We start from the raw sequence: 16,103 nt of genomic DNA, 5'->3' as shown, positions 1-16,103 counted from the left end.
GTTAAAAACTTTTATTACTGGTCGTGGCTGGCACAGAGCGAGCTCGCGGGCCGGGAGCCCGAAGCTAGAGAGCCTCTTGGTGCCCAGCGGCTGTCACCATGCCACAAAATGAATATATTGAGTTACACTGGAAGTGCTATGGCTATCGTTTGGATTACCATGAGAAAAAGAGAAAGAAAGAAGGTCGAGAGGCTCATGAACGTTCAGAAAAAGCAAAAATGATTGGTCTGAAAGCTAAGCTCTACCATAAGCAGCGCCATGCTGAAAAAATACAAATGAAAAAGACTATCAAGATGCATGAAAAGAGAAACACCAAACAAAAGAATGATGAAAAGACTCCACAGGGAGCAGTACCTGCATATCTACTGGACAGGGAGGGGCAGTCCCAAGCTAAAGTACTTTCCAATATGATTAAACAAAAGCGAAAAGAGAAAGTGGGAAAGTGGAAAGTTCCTTTACCCAAAGTTCGTTCCTAGGGAGAAACAGAAGTATTAAAAGTCATTCGAACAGGAAAGAGAAAAAAGCATGGAAGAGGATGGTCACTAAAGTCTGCTTTTTTGGAGACGGCTTTACTAGAAAACCACCTAAATACCAAAGATTCATTAGGCCAATGGGCTTACGTTTCAAAAAGGCCCATGTAACACATCCTGAATTGAAAGCCACTTTTTGCCTGCCAATACTCAGTGTAAAAAAGAATCCCTCATCTCCACTATATACAACTTTGGGTGTTATTACCAAACGTACTGTCATTGAAGTGAATATGAGTGAGTTGGGCCTTGTGACACAAGGAGGCAAAGTTATTTGGGAAAATATGCCCAGGTTATCAACAATCCTGAAAATGATGGATGCATAAATGCAGTCCTGCTGGTTTAACAGCAGTTTCAAACAAGTAATCCCTTATAATTCCTGAAGACTACACACCCGTCAGGAAGACCACCATTGTTGTGGTGGATCTGGATGCTACCAAACAGCCTTACGTATCTACAGTCATCAAGACATTTATTCTACTGTAAAAAAAGTTGAAATAGACATTTATTAAAATAAGTGGTCTTTAAAAAAATTTTTTTTATTACTTGTGATGAGAACTTTTAAATCTATTCTCTTTGCAAATTTCAGATATGCAATACAGTATTAACTCTAGTCACCATGCTGTACATTATATCCCCAGGAATTCTTTATTTTATGACTGTAAGTTTGTACCTTTTGACCCTCTCTTTACTCATTTTGCCCACTCTCCACCCCCTCCCTGCCTCTGGTAATCACCAATCTGTTGCTTTGTGTCTATGAGCTTGTTTTCTTGTTGCTTTTGGGTTACACATGTAGGTCACATCATATGACCTATGACTTTTTCTCTGACTTTTTCACTTAACATAATGCCCTCAAGGTCCATCCTTGTCACAAAGGGCAAATTCCATTCATTTTTATAGATGAATAATATTCCATTGTATTTATATACCACCTTTATCCATTCATCCATTGATGGACACTTACATTGATTCCACAACTGGGCTATTGTCAATAATGCTGCAGTGAACATGAGGTCGCATATATCTTTGAGTTAGTGATTTCATTAGTTTGCTCCTTGTTGCTTTTACCAAGAATTCTATTTTTCAATTCTGTAAAACATCTTTTATTTGAAAGTGAGGTTGAGGGCAGCCAGGTGGCTCAGTGGTTTAGCACCACCTTCAGCCCAGGGGATGATCCTGGAGTGCTGGGATCAAATCCCACATCAGGCTCCCTGCATGGAGACTGATTATCCCTCTGCCTCTCTCTGTGTCTCTCATGAATAAATAAATAAATCTTAAAAAAAATAAAAGAAAAACTAGAGAAGACAAAAATGGAAGACAGAGAACAAAGGCAATGAATAGAATATAGTAACAAATATGGTAGATATTAATCCAGATAATAATCATTTAAAAATTATTTTAAATGTGAATGGACTAAATACACCAATCCAGGCAAGACTGTCAAAGTGGTTAAAAAAAGAAAAAAAGACTCAGACTATGTGTTTTCTGCAAGAAACCTATCTGAAATATAGACTCAGATCAAAAGTAAAGGGACAGAGAAAGATATATCATGTTAACATTAATCAAAAGATACCTTGAGTTAGCTATCTTAATTTTACACAAAGCAGACTTCAGAGCAAGGAAAATGCCCAGGGATTACAAGGAATATCACATATTGATAAAAGCTGCCAAATCTCCAAAAAGACGCAATAATCTTTAATATGTATGCACTTAACTTTGTCACAGTACATAAGGCAAAAACTGATAGAAATGCAAGAAGAAATAGATGAATTCACAGTTACTGTTGTAGACTTCAACATTCTTTTATCAATAATTGAGAGATCCAGCAGGTAGAAAACCAGCAAGGATATAGTTTAACTGAACAGCATCATCAATCAACTGGATCTATGACATTTATAGAATTCTAATCCTGCTATAGCAAAACACGCATTCTTTTCATGTTCAGGTGGAACATTTACTAAGACCATGTTCTGGGTTACCAATAAAATTTTAAAATTAGACTACAAATTATGCTTTCAAACTACAATGAAATTTAAGTCAAAAATAGGAAAATACATGGAAAAATCCCAAAATATTTAGAGATTAAACAACATGTAAACACATGCATTGAAGATATCTCAAGAGAAACACTTAAATATTTTGTACTAATTGAAAATATAACTCCTCAAAATTTGTGAGATGCAACAAAAGCAGAGTTTAAAGAAATTTATAGCATTAAATATATTAGAAAAGATGAAAGATCTAAAATCAATAATCTGAAGAGTTCACCTTAGGAAACTAGAAAAGGAACAGCAAATTAAGTCCAAATTAGGTGTGCCTGGCTGGCTCACTTGTGTAAAGAATGGGATTCGTGATCTCGAGGTTGTGAGTTGGAGCTCCATGTTGGGTATACAGATAACTTAATAAGTAAATAAATCCAAAGAAGAAAAAAAATGATAAAAATCAGAATAGAAGTAAAGGGAAATGAGAACAAGAAATCAATACAGAAAATCAATGAAACCAAAAGCTGGCTATTTGAAAATATCAATAAAACTGATAAATCTCTAGCCAAGCTAACCAAGAAAGGAGGAGAGATGAGTATCAGAAATGAAAAGAGGGACACCTGGGTGGCTTAGAGTTTGAGTGTCTGCCTTTGGCTCAGGTCGTGACCCTGGGGTCCTGGGATGGAGTCCCACATCAGGCTCCCCAAAGGGAGTTTGCTTCTCCTTCTGCCTATGTGTGCTTCTCTCTGTGTCTCTCATGAATAAGTAAAATCTTAAAAAAAAAAAAAAGAAAGCCATCAGTACCCATCCCAGGAATATTAATAAGATAAATAGGGCAGCCCGGCTGGCTCAGTGGTTTAGCACCGCCTTTGGCCCAGGGTGTGATCCTGGAGACCCGGGATTGATTCCCACATTGGGTTCCCTTCATGGAGCCTGCTTCTGCCTGTGTCTGTGCCTCTCTCTCTCTCTGTCTTTCATAATAAATAAATAAAATCTTAAAAAAAAAAAATAAGTAAAGGTATATTATGAACAACCTCTTACCCACAAATTTTATAGCTTAGATGAAATGGACCAATTCTGTGAAAATGTAATCTACCAAAATTCACACAAGGAGAACTAGCTAAACTGCATAAGGTTATATTTGTTAAGGAAATGGAATCAATAATAAACTTTCAAAATAGAAAGTATAAGACCTGGATGGTTTCATTGGTGAATTCTACCAAACATACAAAAAGGAAATGATGTCAGTTCTGTATAATCCATCCCAGAAAATTGAAGCGGAGGGAATAGTTCCTAACTCATTCTGTGAGGCCAGCATTACTGTAACACCAAAACCAGACAGAGACATTACAAGAAAGGAAAGCTACAGACAGATACGTGTCATGAACATAGGTGAAATATGAAACAATCAAATTCAACATTGTAGAACAAAGATCTATCCACCACTGCCAAGTAGCATTTTTTCTAGGTATGTAAGACTGCTTCAACATTCAGATGTCATGAATTAATGTAATTCATTCATCAATTACATTAATTACATTACATAATTACATCACATAATTTAATTGTGATTACATTCATTAATTACATTACATAATCACATTACATTACATAATTAATTACATTAATTCATGACATCATTAGACTAAAGCAGAAAAACCATATGATCATACCAATAGATTACAAAAAAGCCATTTTCCAACTCCCATTCATGATAAAAACTAAGCAAGCTAGGAATAGAAACTGATTCTAAAGTTTATACAGAAAGGCAAATGATCAGCTTAGCTACCAAAATATTGAAGAACAAAGTTGGGATGACTGATACCAACTTTAAAATTTATTGTAAAGCTCCAGTAACCAAGACACTATGATGTTGGTGAAAGGCAGACAAGTCAATGTAACAGAATGAAGAGCTCAGGAATAAGACCGGCATGGATAGGGTCAGCTGGTCTTTGTTTGACAAAGGAATAAAGATAATCTGGTAAAGCTGAGTCTTTTTCAACAAATCGTGCGAGAACATGGACCCTGACATACCTTTAACAAAAATTAAATGTAAAATGCACAGCTATAAAACTTCTAGAACATAAAAGATAATCTAGTCTGAACTTGGGTTTTGTGATGCCTTTTTTTATTTTTAGAGAGTGTGTGGCTGTGGGGAGGGGCAGAGAGAGAAGGAGAGGGAAACATAAGCAGACTCTGCTGAGTGAGGAGCCTAACACATGGCTGTATCTCACCACCCTGAGATTTGGACCCAAGCTGAAACCAAGAGTGAAACTTACCCAACTGTACCACCCAGGTGCCCCTTGTGATGACTTTTAAGATACAATACCAAAATTGTAATCCATGAAAGAAAAAACTAATAAATTGATTTTTATTAAAACTCAAAATTTCTGCTTTGTTGAAGACACTGTTAGAATGAAAAGATAAGCCACAGACTGAGAGAAAATATTTGCAACATACATAATCTGTTAAAGATAACAGAAAATACACAAACAACTCTTAAAACTCAACAATAGACAACAGATACCTCAATTAAAAAGAGGACAAAAGGTCAAAACAGTTACCTCACAATAGAAGATCTAGAGATAGCAAATCAGATGAAAAGATCTCCACATATGTCATGAGGAAAACGTAAATTAGACAGCAATAAGATACCACTACAAATTTACTAGAATGGCCCAAATCTGAAACACTGACAACCCCAAATGCTGGTGAAGATGTGGAACAAGAGGAACTCTCATTCAGTGCTGGTGGAAATGCAAAATTATACAACCAATTGGAAAACAGTTTGGCATTTCTTACGAATTTACTATACTACCAACCAATTATGCAATATTTACCCCAATGAGTTGTCTACACAAAAACTTTCACAGAAATGTTATAGCAAAGCACTTTTTCATAATGCCAAAAATTGGAAGCAATCCAGATGTTCTTCAAAAAACAAATGTATAAACAAAATGCAGTACATTCATATGACAGAATATTACTCAGCCACGTTGTGAGTTGCCTCAACATACTTAGTTTCCATGTGACCAGTTCCAGAAAGTGTTCAATATCAAACGATGAGTAACCCTGTAGTTTTGCAGTCAGCAAGAGCGTGCAGGGAACCGATCATGTCCTAAGGACTGCCCCTTCTAATACAGATAAGAGAGCAAACATATTTATCATGACAATCAGAATCTCCTTAAAAAGCAAAATTTAACTGTAGTATATAGGAGACATACATAAAATAATTCAGAAAGGCTAAGCACTGGGGCATTTGGGTGGCTCTGTCAATTAAGCGTCTGCCTTTGGCTCAGGTCATGATCTCATGGTCCTAAGATTGAGCATTGGGCTCCTTGCTTCTCTCCCTCTGCCCCTCCCCCTGCTTGTGCTCTCTATGTCTTAAATAAATAGATAAATAAAATCTTTTTTTTTTTTTAAAAAAAGGCTAAGCATAAAGGGATCAAAAATGTCTATATAGCATATAGGAGTTTTTGGTCCATTTTGAAATTGAGTTGTCTGTCCTCTTACTGCATTTTGAGAGTTTTTGTGTATTCTGGAAATAAATCCTTTATCAGATCTATGATTTACAAGTCCTAGGCAGGCTCTTGGATAGGGAAAACAGCAATGGTAGGCTGGTGAAATTTGAGTAGGGTCTACAATTTAGTTAATAGTATTGTACCATTGATAGTTTACTGGGCTCAATAATTTTAATATAGTTATATAAGTTGTTAACATTAGGGAAGCCAGGTGAGAGATATATGGGAACTCTGTACTACTCCTGCAAATTTAACATTAAAAAGCTAAAAAAAATAATAAAACTTAAAAGTGATAAGAGTTCCTACATTAGCATACTCTTTCTTTTAACATGTGGCATTTGATAACATTTAAAAGAGAAAACAAGGAAAAATATGTAGAAAGACTTAACAATAAACATTAGTGGATCAGAAATTAGAAGAAAAGGAGTTGTGAGTGGAAATGATGCCATAGTCGTATTTTCCTCTGGGTTTAGAAGCACTTCGTATGAGAATTTGGTTCTTTCCTTGGAAATGAATATTAAAATTTCTCTATATGAGAAGGAGGACTAGAATCAAGGTCTCTGAAGCTGAGGGCTTGTGAGTTTCTTCACAGCCAAAATTTTGTGAAAGGAGATCTAAAACAAAATCACTGAGGCTTATAACAAGCTATGAACCCAGCAAGGTGAAAGAGGCAAAGATAGAGCTTTTAGACCAGGAAGTAAATGGGGATATGTTAAATACCCATTGTTGCTTGGATGACTGTAATAGCTAGTCTCCAAGATCAGTGATCCTCCTCTGCTGGTATTCACCTCCACATGTGTCAGTGTTAGTGACCAATAGAATATGACAAAGAGACAGTATACCTCTTTTATTTTAAAGATTTATTTATAACTTGTGAGAGAGATAGTATGCAAGCAGGAGGGGCAAAGGGAGAGAGACTCCCAAGCAGATTTCATGTTGAGCACAGAGCCCGATTCTGGCTCAATCTCACGAGATCTCTGAGATTATGACCTGAAACCAAGAGTCAGACACTTACTGACTGTGCCATCCAGGCGTTCCTGCATCTTCTATCTTGAATTCATTTGGATTGCTAAACTCTGGAAGGAGCTTGACTCCATGATAAGAGAATGCTCAGTTTGTGTTGAGGCTCACAGGAGCAGAAACGAAGGTCTCCTGCCAACAAAGCACGACTCTGTTAGCTGTGTAAGTGAACCACTTTCAGCCTTCAGTTATCTGAACTAACCCTTGGCCATAACCTTGACTGCCACTTCATGAGAGATCCTGAGGGAGAATTATTCAGCTAAATTGTTTCTGAATTTCTGAAACACTGAAATGGTGAGAAAATAAATGTTTATTGTTTTAAGCCATTAACTTTTGGATTATTTTATTATATAGTAATAATTTTATCACGGAATGTTTAAACACCATAATAACTGGTTGTGGACTTGGGGCTGGGAGAGGCTAAGGCAATTTTGAAACACCAGGTAAAAGGGGTCAAATGGAAGGGGAGGAAATGAATAAAAATGGCAAACCATAAACATACAAGATTTCCTGGTAAAATGACCATGAAAAGCAAATGTTAAACCAGTGAAGGAATTTAACACAAAGATAGCCAAGGCAGCATATTTTGTTTTTTGCCGCTGTTCTTCCTACTTTCTAAGGGAGCTAAATTTTATTTGAGTAATCCACTCTTGTCTACACAGCCATGTATTTAGCTAAACCGAACATGGTTGTCTTAATCCCCTTCTTAGTGATTTATTTGGGAATACATTTGGTGCAATATTGACTTAATATATATGTCTTCTGAGAAACTTTTGGGATAGATTTCTTTTTTCTGATTAAAAAAATATACAGGAGGAGATGACTTCTTCTCTTCTGGTAGATGTTACTGGGTCTGTATGGAACATCTGGAACTGTTTAGCCATTTTGTAACCATAAGGAGAGCTGCCATGGACAAATCTGGCATATTTAGTATGGCAGAGTCACAAAAGAGAAAGAACAAATTCTGATAATGTTATTGAGCCAGTGAATTAGTTGACCCTAGAGGTGCTTTGCTAGGGAACATGATATATAAGATAATAAATTCTCCTCCTAGTTTAAGTAAATTGAGACAGATTTTTTATGTTACTTGAAACTGAAGGTTTCCTAGCTGGTAGCAACATCCAACAAATGGAACATTCACTCTCAATGAAATTAATTTTATGGATTACCTGATGAAGACTTTTAAATGTATATTTTGAGGTTATTTGAAGAAATTATTTCATCTAAAAAGGGCTAGAAATTGTAACACAAAAATAGGAACAAATGAAAACATTTGCTTATGAGAAGGAATTCATTACAAGTCCCATATCTGATTAAATATGATAATTTAAGTACATTTCTACAAAGGAGATAAACTGAATCAAGTCAGAGATTGATTTAATAAATCAATAAAGAGAATTTGAACAATTCATCCAGAAAGATAAAAAAGATCAAAATTATGAAGAACAAATAAGAAGTATAGAGGACAAATTGAGGAATTCCACCAACATAGAAATTCTTAAAGAATTTGTGGAGAATGTTAAGTAATATTTGAATCGATAATGGGTGATAATTTTTCAGTATGTAGAACGATATAAATGCTCAGAAAAACATGTTCATGGAGTACTGTGCAAGATAAATAGAGGTAAAACCACACACCATGAAATCGTTTAGTGAAACAGCAAGATACCAAGGAGAAATAGTTTTCAAAGATAGTAAAAGGAAAAGACAGGTTATGAAGATAGGAATAACAATCTTTATTTTATTTATTTAATTATTTAATTTTTTAAAACAATCTTATTTTTTATTAACAATAGATATTGTTGCTGAGGGGGGAAAAAGCCATCAGCCTAGACTTCCATAACCAGCTAAACTTATTCAAGAATGAGGACAAAACAAATTTTCTGACATAAAAACTAAAAGCCTTTTTTACTGTATACTGTCCCTAAAAGAACTGCTAGTGGACATACTTCAACAAGAAGAGAAGCTAACTTTGGAGAAGGATGGGAGATAAAAGAAGCACACAAATTTTAACATTAATTATGAAAGGAAAACATATAAGAAGAAAATGTTTCTAGAGAAGATGTTACAAGGATACCTACTTTGGAACATCTGGCTATTCAAATAAAGATATATAACCTGTGTTTAAAAGAAAAATCCCTACAAGGTTTCCAAGTTTGTATGTTCTTGGTAGGAAAAAATAACAATTTTCCCACACCATTACTGTATACTATATGCACATAAGTTGTGATGTACCTTTAGGCATCAGAAGTTTGGAATAATCTTCTGGTAGGAAATTAATTTATGGGAAATACTTAAGGGTTTTTTGAAGACAGAGTTGGATTTCCCTCTTAACTTTTGTAAGTAAGCTCAGTTGGCTTATTAGGGTATAAAGTTCGTTTTGACTGGAGCATGATATGTATTCTTATTATCTAATGGCAACAAGGCAAAGGATTGTTTTTGCTTGAGGACAGTTGTATGTAATAAAGAAAATTTACAAAGAGCCCTAAACATAAAAGAGAAAAAAAAAGTTAAAATGGGCTATATTAGAATTAGGAATTTCTGTCTACAAAAAGCATACGTTCCTTTAAAGAGTTAGAAGGCATTCCATAGAATGGGGGTAAGAACTCAAATCTGAAATATATAGAGAGTAATCCCCAAATGAATAGATGACATTTATCCCAGTTAAAAATTATATTGGTAAAAAGACTTAAGAGTCACTTCACAATAGAGAGTAAATATTTTTAGACTATTTTAACAATAAAGGAGAGAGAATCTTGGTCCATTCGGGCTGTTCTAACAAAAATACCACAAACTGGGTACTTATAAACAACAGAATTTTTTTAGTCATAGTTCTGGAGGCTGGAAATTTGATATCTGGGTACCAGCATGGTCAGGTGAGGGTATTTTTTGTGCTTCATAGCCAGTGTCTTTTCACTATGTCCTGACAAGGTGAAAAGGCTGAGCGATCTCTATAAGGTCTCTTTTATAAGAACACTAATTCCATATATGAGGGTTGTATCCTCCTGACCTAACCGTCTCCCAAATGTTCTACCTCCTAATACCATGATATTGGGCATTAGGATTTCAACATATGAATTTTGAGAGGGACACAAACATTCAGATCATAGCAGAGAGGAATTCTGGTTTCTAAGATGAAATAGACACACTTCTCAATATTTCTCCCACCAAAACTGCACATTATATGTAGAACTTTGCACATTAAATGTAGAGCACATGTTAAGAAAACTGAAAAGTGGACTGAAAAAGCCATACTGGCCAGAGACTTGGTGAATTGAAGTTCATTTACTACACAGAAAAGACAGACAAACGTTGAATTCTGTTTATGTTACATGAAGTTCATACTGCCTGTTAGACTCACCCAAGTAGACATTTAGATATGAGTCATTGGCATATAGGGGCGCCTGGGTGGCTCAGCTGGCATCTGATTGTTGATTTTGGCTCAGGTCATGACCTCAGAGTCCTGAGATTAAGCCCTGAGTTGGGCTCTGCACTCAGCAGGGAGTCTGCTTCTCTTCCTCTAACCATCCTTCCGTCATGCTCTCTCCGTCTAAAATAAATAAATAGATCTTTAAAAAAAGTTATTGGCAAATAAATGGTCTTTAAAGTAATTGGAAAATATACATTAATCAAAGGAAAAATCAGTTGATAAAGAATAGAATGGGCATCAGGGCTGACTGAATCCTGGGCATTTTAACATTTGTAACTGAGCAGAGAAGGAGGTAGGACCATTGGGGTAGTAGGAAAACTAGAAGAGTACAGTGTCACAGAAACTGTGGGAAAAGAAATTTCCAAAAGTGAGTGGTGAATTAGATTGAATGTTGCCGGGAGTTCAAGGAAGAACCACAAAATTGATCACCAGACTGGCAACATGGATGTCAGAAAAATCCTTATTTAAACTTCACTAGGAGTTCTCTCTCAGTTGGAACAGACAGCGCTGACAATATAGATCGATAAATTATGTAACTTACTGCATTTTCCCTTATCACACTTTAATCTTGTTTTCCAATTTGTGAATTTATTGAGAAAAGGAACCCCCTATTTTTATACTTCTTAGCTCTTTGCTTAATGCTAAAGAGTAGACAATTGTTATTAGCATATTGGTATTTTTGCTTTATCTTAGCGATATGCTTTGACTTCATCTTTTCGACCTTTTTGACTGTTAGATATTCTTTGTATAGAATGGTTTTAACCCTTGATTATACTCATCCTTTTCAATATGTTTTTTTCTTTCTGCTATTAATCTCATACCCTAATAAAAAATTAAAGAATAAAAGTAAAGAAGTAAAGGGATAAGTAGTTAAAACTGTTTTGCCATTGTGAAGTTTCTGAAATTGCCAGATTCATTGTAATAACAAATAACCGTAACCTTTCTTGCAGTACATGGGTGGCTTAGTCAGTTAAGCGTCTCCTTCTTCTCAGATCATGATCTCAGAGTCCTGGGATCAAGCTCCATGTCAGGCTCAGAGTCTGCTTCTCCCTCTCCCTCTGCCCACCCCCCTCCACTATTTGTGTTCTCTCTCTCTCAAATAAATAAATAAAATCTTTTTTAAAAAAGTAATCTTTCTTTCTTTTTATAAAACTGTAACTTATTCCCATAATACAGATTAAAATAATAGATATTCATGTACAGTCTATACCTTGAATTAGCAGATAGTAAGATTTTATGATAATTACAGTTGTTTTGTTTTTCAAAAATTTATGGATTTAGTTGATACTACTTTGTACTCCTCCTTAATCCTGTTCTTTTCTTTCACCCCAGGTAACCATGATCTTCAAGAAACTGTAGGTTCTTCCTGTGAATGCTCTTGTAAGTTTGAGATAATATTATTTGCTGTGTTATTAAGTATATATAAATTGTAGCATATTATGTACATCCTATCTCAGTTTGAACAACATACTCTATTGCAGTATTTCAACTTAATGTTACATAATTTATTCATGTTGACATTTGTACATTTGTAGACTTAGTCCAATTTAGTAATTACAAGCAAGCATGAAATCAGAATTCATCTCATTTTTTTCTGAAAATACAAGCAGTCTAATTTTAAGAACTGTTTTTTTTTATTTTTTTATTTTTTTATTTTTTTTTATTTTTTTATTTTTTAAAGATTTTATTTATTTATTCATAGAGACACAGCTAGAGAGAGAGAGGCAGAGACACAGGCAGAGGGAGAAGCAGGCTCCATGCAGGGAGCCTGATGTGGGACTCGATCCCGGGTCTCCAGGATCACACCCTGGGCTGCAGGCAGCGCTAAACCGCTGCACCACCGGGGCTGCCCAAGAACTGTTTTTTTTTAATCTCTTGGTTTTTAACTAAAAAAATTAAATCTATATCCATGTACGGATGAATGGATAAAGAAGTGGCATATATATATGAATATATATGAATATTAGTCATAAAAAAGAATGAAATCTTAAAAAAAAGAATGAAATCTTGCCACTTGCAATGACATGGACAGAGCTATAATATATTATGCTAAATGAAATAAATCAGTCATTGAAAGACAAATACCATATTGATCTCACTCATTTGCAATTTAAGAAAGAAAACAGATGAACATGGGGCAAAGGGGAAAAGAAAAACGAGAGGGAAACAAGCTATAAGAGACTCTTAACTATAGAGAACAAATTGAGGGTTGATGGAGGGCAGTGGATGTGGGATGGGCTAGATGGGTGAATGGTATAAAGTAGGGCTCTTATTATGAACTTTGGGTGTTGTATGTAAGTGATGAATCACTGGATTCTACTCCAGAAACCAATATTGCACTGTATGTTAACTGCCTAAAATTTAATTTAAAAATAAAAATAAAATAATTAAATCTAATTTACATGCTAACACATTAAAAATGACAAGTTAGAAGTCAATTCTTACCTCTAGAAGTTCCTCAGTTCTTATTCTTGGACTTTCAAACTCTTATGCCTTTGCCTCTATTTTTTTTTTTCAGTCTCTGAAATACATACATACATGTGTGCATACATACGTCCAAATTCCTTCCTCTCCCAATTTTCCGTTTATTCCATCTTTGATTTCCTGAAAGGGCTCTGTGTACTTTGATTTATTAAGGCTTCTAAAAACTGCTAGCAATGCTTTTTCTTAGGTATAAGTAGGGGATTTGCTATCAACTCTACTCTGCCTGTGATCTTCATTTCTTAGAGAAAGAAATGGAAAGCTGGAGAGGAAAGTTTTTAAATAGTAAAGATTGGTCATTATAAAACTTTTAAAGAATTCTACTGCAACTTAAATTCAGTCAGGGATTAATTTAAATTTGTTTCAAGGGCAGCCCAGGTGGCTCAGAGGTTTAGCGCTGCCTTCAGCCCAGGGCCTGATCCTGGAGGCCCGGGATCGAGTCCCACGTCGGGCTCCCTGCATGGAGCTTGCTTCTCCCTCCGCCTGTGTCTCTGCCTTTCTCTTTCTCTCTCTCTCATGAATAAATAAATAAAATCTTTTAAAAAATAATAAAATAAAAAATTTTCAAATAATTCAATTAAGAATTATGCATGGGTATTCATTAATACATTTCCATACTAACAGAAGTGCTATCTATAGTAAGATTACAAGATATTAATATGGCATTTATGTTGCAAGATAAAGGAGAAATAAGGGAGAAATGATAGGTTAGTTACATAGACAAGTTCACTTTATGAAAATTTGTTAGACTGAACATTTTTCATCAATTTATATATGTATGTATTTTTCCATATGAATATTCTACTGCAATAAGAATTGTCAAAAAGAGAGACATATATATGGACCCTGAATCCAATAAAAAGAGTTTTTCAGGCTTTTATTTGCATTTGAGGACATCTGCTATTTGCCAAAATTAAGGAATTATTAATGTTTTAAGAGTAATAGCGGTATAGTAGTGGTTATTTTTTTCCTCATAGTTTACAAATACAGGCAAATATTTAATGGATGCAATTAAATATTATCTGAGGTTAGTTTCAAGATAATCCAGTGGGGTGGAGTAAATAATGGGAAAAAATTGGTCATGTACTGACACTTGTTAAAACTGGATTATATATAATTTGGGGGTTCATTATAACTATTTCTCTACTTATGTATCTGAATTTTCTGTAATGCAGTTAAATATGCACACACATGCATACACATAAAAAGCTACATTCACACTTCATTTCTCATGCTAATAATGTTTCTCCCTTACTCATACCACTTTTTCTACACTCAGTCATTTGGAGGAGAAAAGGATATCTGTTGGAAATTTTCATTACTCTTTTTAGACGCAGGATGGCACTGTTTGAATAAGTAATTAGCCGCAGTCCACTTCTCATTGAATAAGCTCCTTTCCTCTACAATGTGGATACTTCTTAGGGCAATTTGTCTTAGTTGAGAGTGAAAACTTTTGAGATAACTTGTAGAGATGATACTACTCACACCTTAACTTTAGTTTCCTGTGCTGGCTGTATCTATCTTACACCAGTTTTTTTTTTTTTTTTTTTTTTTAATTAATGCACAACTATTTAAAGGGTGGTTTCCACACAAAAACAGCTTTGCTCTGTGCCCACTTTTTTACTAATTTTTTTGTGTTTGCAATTATTGCTAGGAGATTGGTCATCCATGTATTTTAATGCAAATCTATCTATCTATCTATCTATCTATCTATCTATCTATCATCTATTTTATCTATTTATCTATCATCTATCTCTCAGTCATCTAATCATCTATCTCTCTCCATATGAATCCTTCTTCCTTAAAACTGTCAGTGCCAACCCCAGGACGTATTTCTAACATTTTAAATGGCGTTGAGCCAAACACTACTGATTAAGGTCAAGATGAGGACTATGGACAAAAGCTTTCCCCTTCAACGGTCAGAAAAAGAATGGAAATAACTGTATTTTTGGACGTTCTCAGTCTGATTCATGCCTTCTTTTAGCCAACTATTCATGTATTCACCAGAAGAATTACACCTACTACCTCCGGTGTAGGAAGGGGGGAAAAAAAAGTCAAATGAGCAATAATGTTAGCAGAAGCTTGAAACTTAAGAGCCGGTATTCAAGAAAGGTCCTCCTCCCCACCCCCTTCCCTCCGGTCCAATTCCCCTTTCTGGTTCTGGCCATCGGAAATTGACTTGGCGTTAACTACCGACTGGAATTTCTAGGCGTCAATACCACCGCCCCCTGCACCCCCAGCCCAGCCTCGGAAACTCTTAAACCTCTCCCTTCCCTACACTCAACCATAGAGACAGATAAATGATGCAGCAGATTACACCGTTGAAAGGCAACATTTGTCCTGGGCTATTTTCACTTTTTTTTTTTTTTTTCCTGTTTCCGATTTGTGTGCCAGACTTTGTTTGCTTGCTTAGGACATGGAAAACATATTTGGGCATTTCCCCCACACTTTAAATGCCAGTGGCTTTCTCCCAGCAAATGAAAGCGAAAGTGCTACGCTGTAGTGGTGTTTTATCCTTCAAAGTATGGACTGGCAGCTGGAGTGTCCGGAGGTGTGGGGGGTGGGGGGTGGGGGGGGGGTGGGATGGGGAAGCCTGAAGAACCAGTTTTGAGGTTTTTGTTTATCTTGAGATCACAGCAGGGTTCCTGTTGTGTTTTTTCCCTCCTTTTTTTGGGGGGGGGATGTCTGACTTTGGATTTATTTTCATTTGGACAGTCATTGAGGTTTCATTCAATGTACTGACTTAAAAAAAAAAATACACTCCACTTGCAGCTTTCCCCGGTTGCATTTTAACACACCATCCAGTCTCACCCTCATCTGGAAATAATGCAAGCTTCTCTCTTCCCCCGCTCCCGCCTCCCCCACCTTTTTTCCCCCCTCCTTTTAAAGCCCCACATAACCTGAAGTCGGTAATCAGATGGAAAATGTGCTGGTCTTAGTTTACTTTTAGTCTACTCTCCCTGTTGGTGGCAATTTTCGTTGTTGAGGTACAGTGAAAAACAGGCTGTTTTATGCACATATAGCTACTGAGTCTTGCAACCCGCCACCGACCTCAGTTTGCTCTGAGTTTCCCCAAAGACACTTCATGTGCCACTTTTAATATTTCTGTTGTGTGGACTTCAAAAACAAAAACCCTTAGGAC

At 35.8% G+C, this 16,103-nt stretch overlaps 1 protein-coding gene, 1 long non-coding RNA gene and 1 pseudogene across 3 annotated transcripts in view; 2 read left to right on the top strand and 1 right to left on the bottom strand.

Annotated features, from left to right (window-relative positions):
* CENPK (centromere protein K) overlaps positions 1 to 16,103 on the top strand; it is a 64,662-nt gene that overhangs the window by 39,609 nt on the left and 8,950 nt on the right. The window contains exon 11 of one of the 2 annotated variants that reach the window (XM_077898023.1): positions 11,813 to 11,860. In XM_077898023.1, coding sequence (XP_077754149.1) covers positions 11,813 to 11,839 — 27 coding nt within the window. In that variant the 3' untranslated portion in view covers positions 11,840 to 11,860. Of the gene's footprint in view, positions 1 to 11,812; positions 11,863 to 16,103 lie in introns of those variants that run through there. The other variant, XM_077898024.1, reaches the window with a different exon arrangement.
* LOC144313443 (ribosome biogenesis protein NSA2 homolog pseudogene) lies at positions 84 to 888 on the top strand (annotated as a pseudogene).
* LOC144314192 (uncharacterized) lies at positions 6,936 to 15,769 on the bottom strand. Its single transcript, XR_013379978.1, has 3 exons — positions 12,926 to 15,769; positions 10,412 to 10,600; positions 6,936 to 7,182 (listed from the first exon to the last, which is right to left on the bottom strand). It is a non-coding gene; the product is annotated as an uncharacterized LOC144314192 (long non-coding RNA).

The sequence above is a fragment of the Canis aureus genome, chromosome 5 (assembly GCF_053574225.1).
Source record: "Canis aureus isolate CA01 chromosome 5, VMU_Caureus_v.1.0, whole genome shotgun sequence".
Classification (NCBI taxonomy): Eukaryota; Metazoa; Chordata; class Mammalia; order Carnivora; family Canidae; genus Canis; species Canis aureus.
This window is presented reverse-complemented; position numbering and strand designations above follow the sequence as displayed.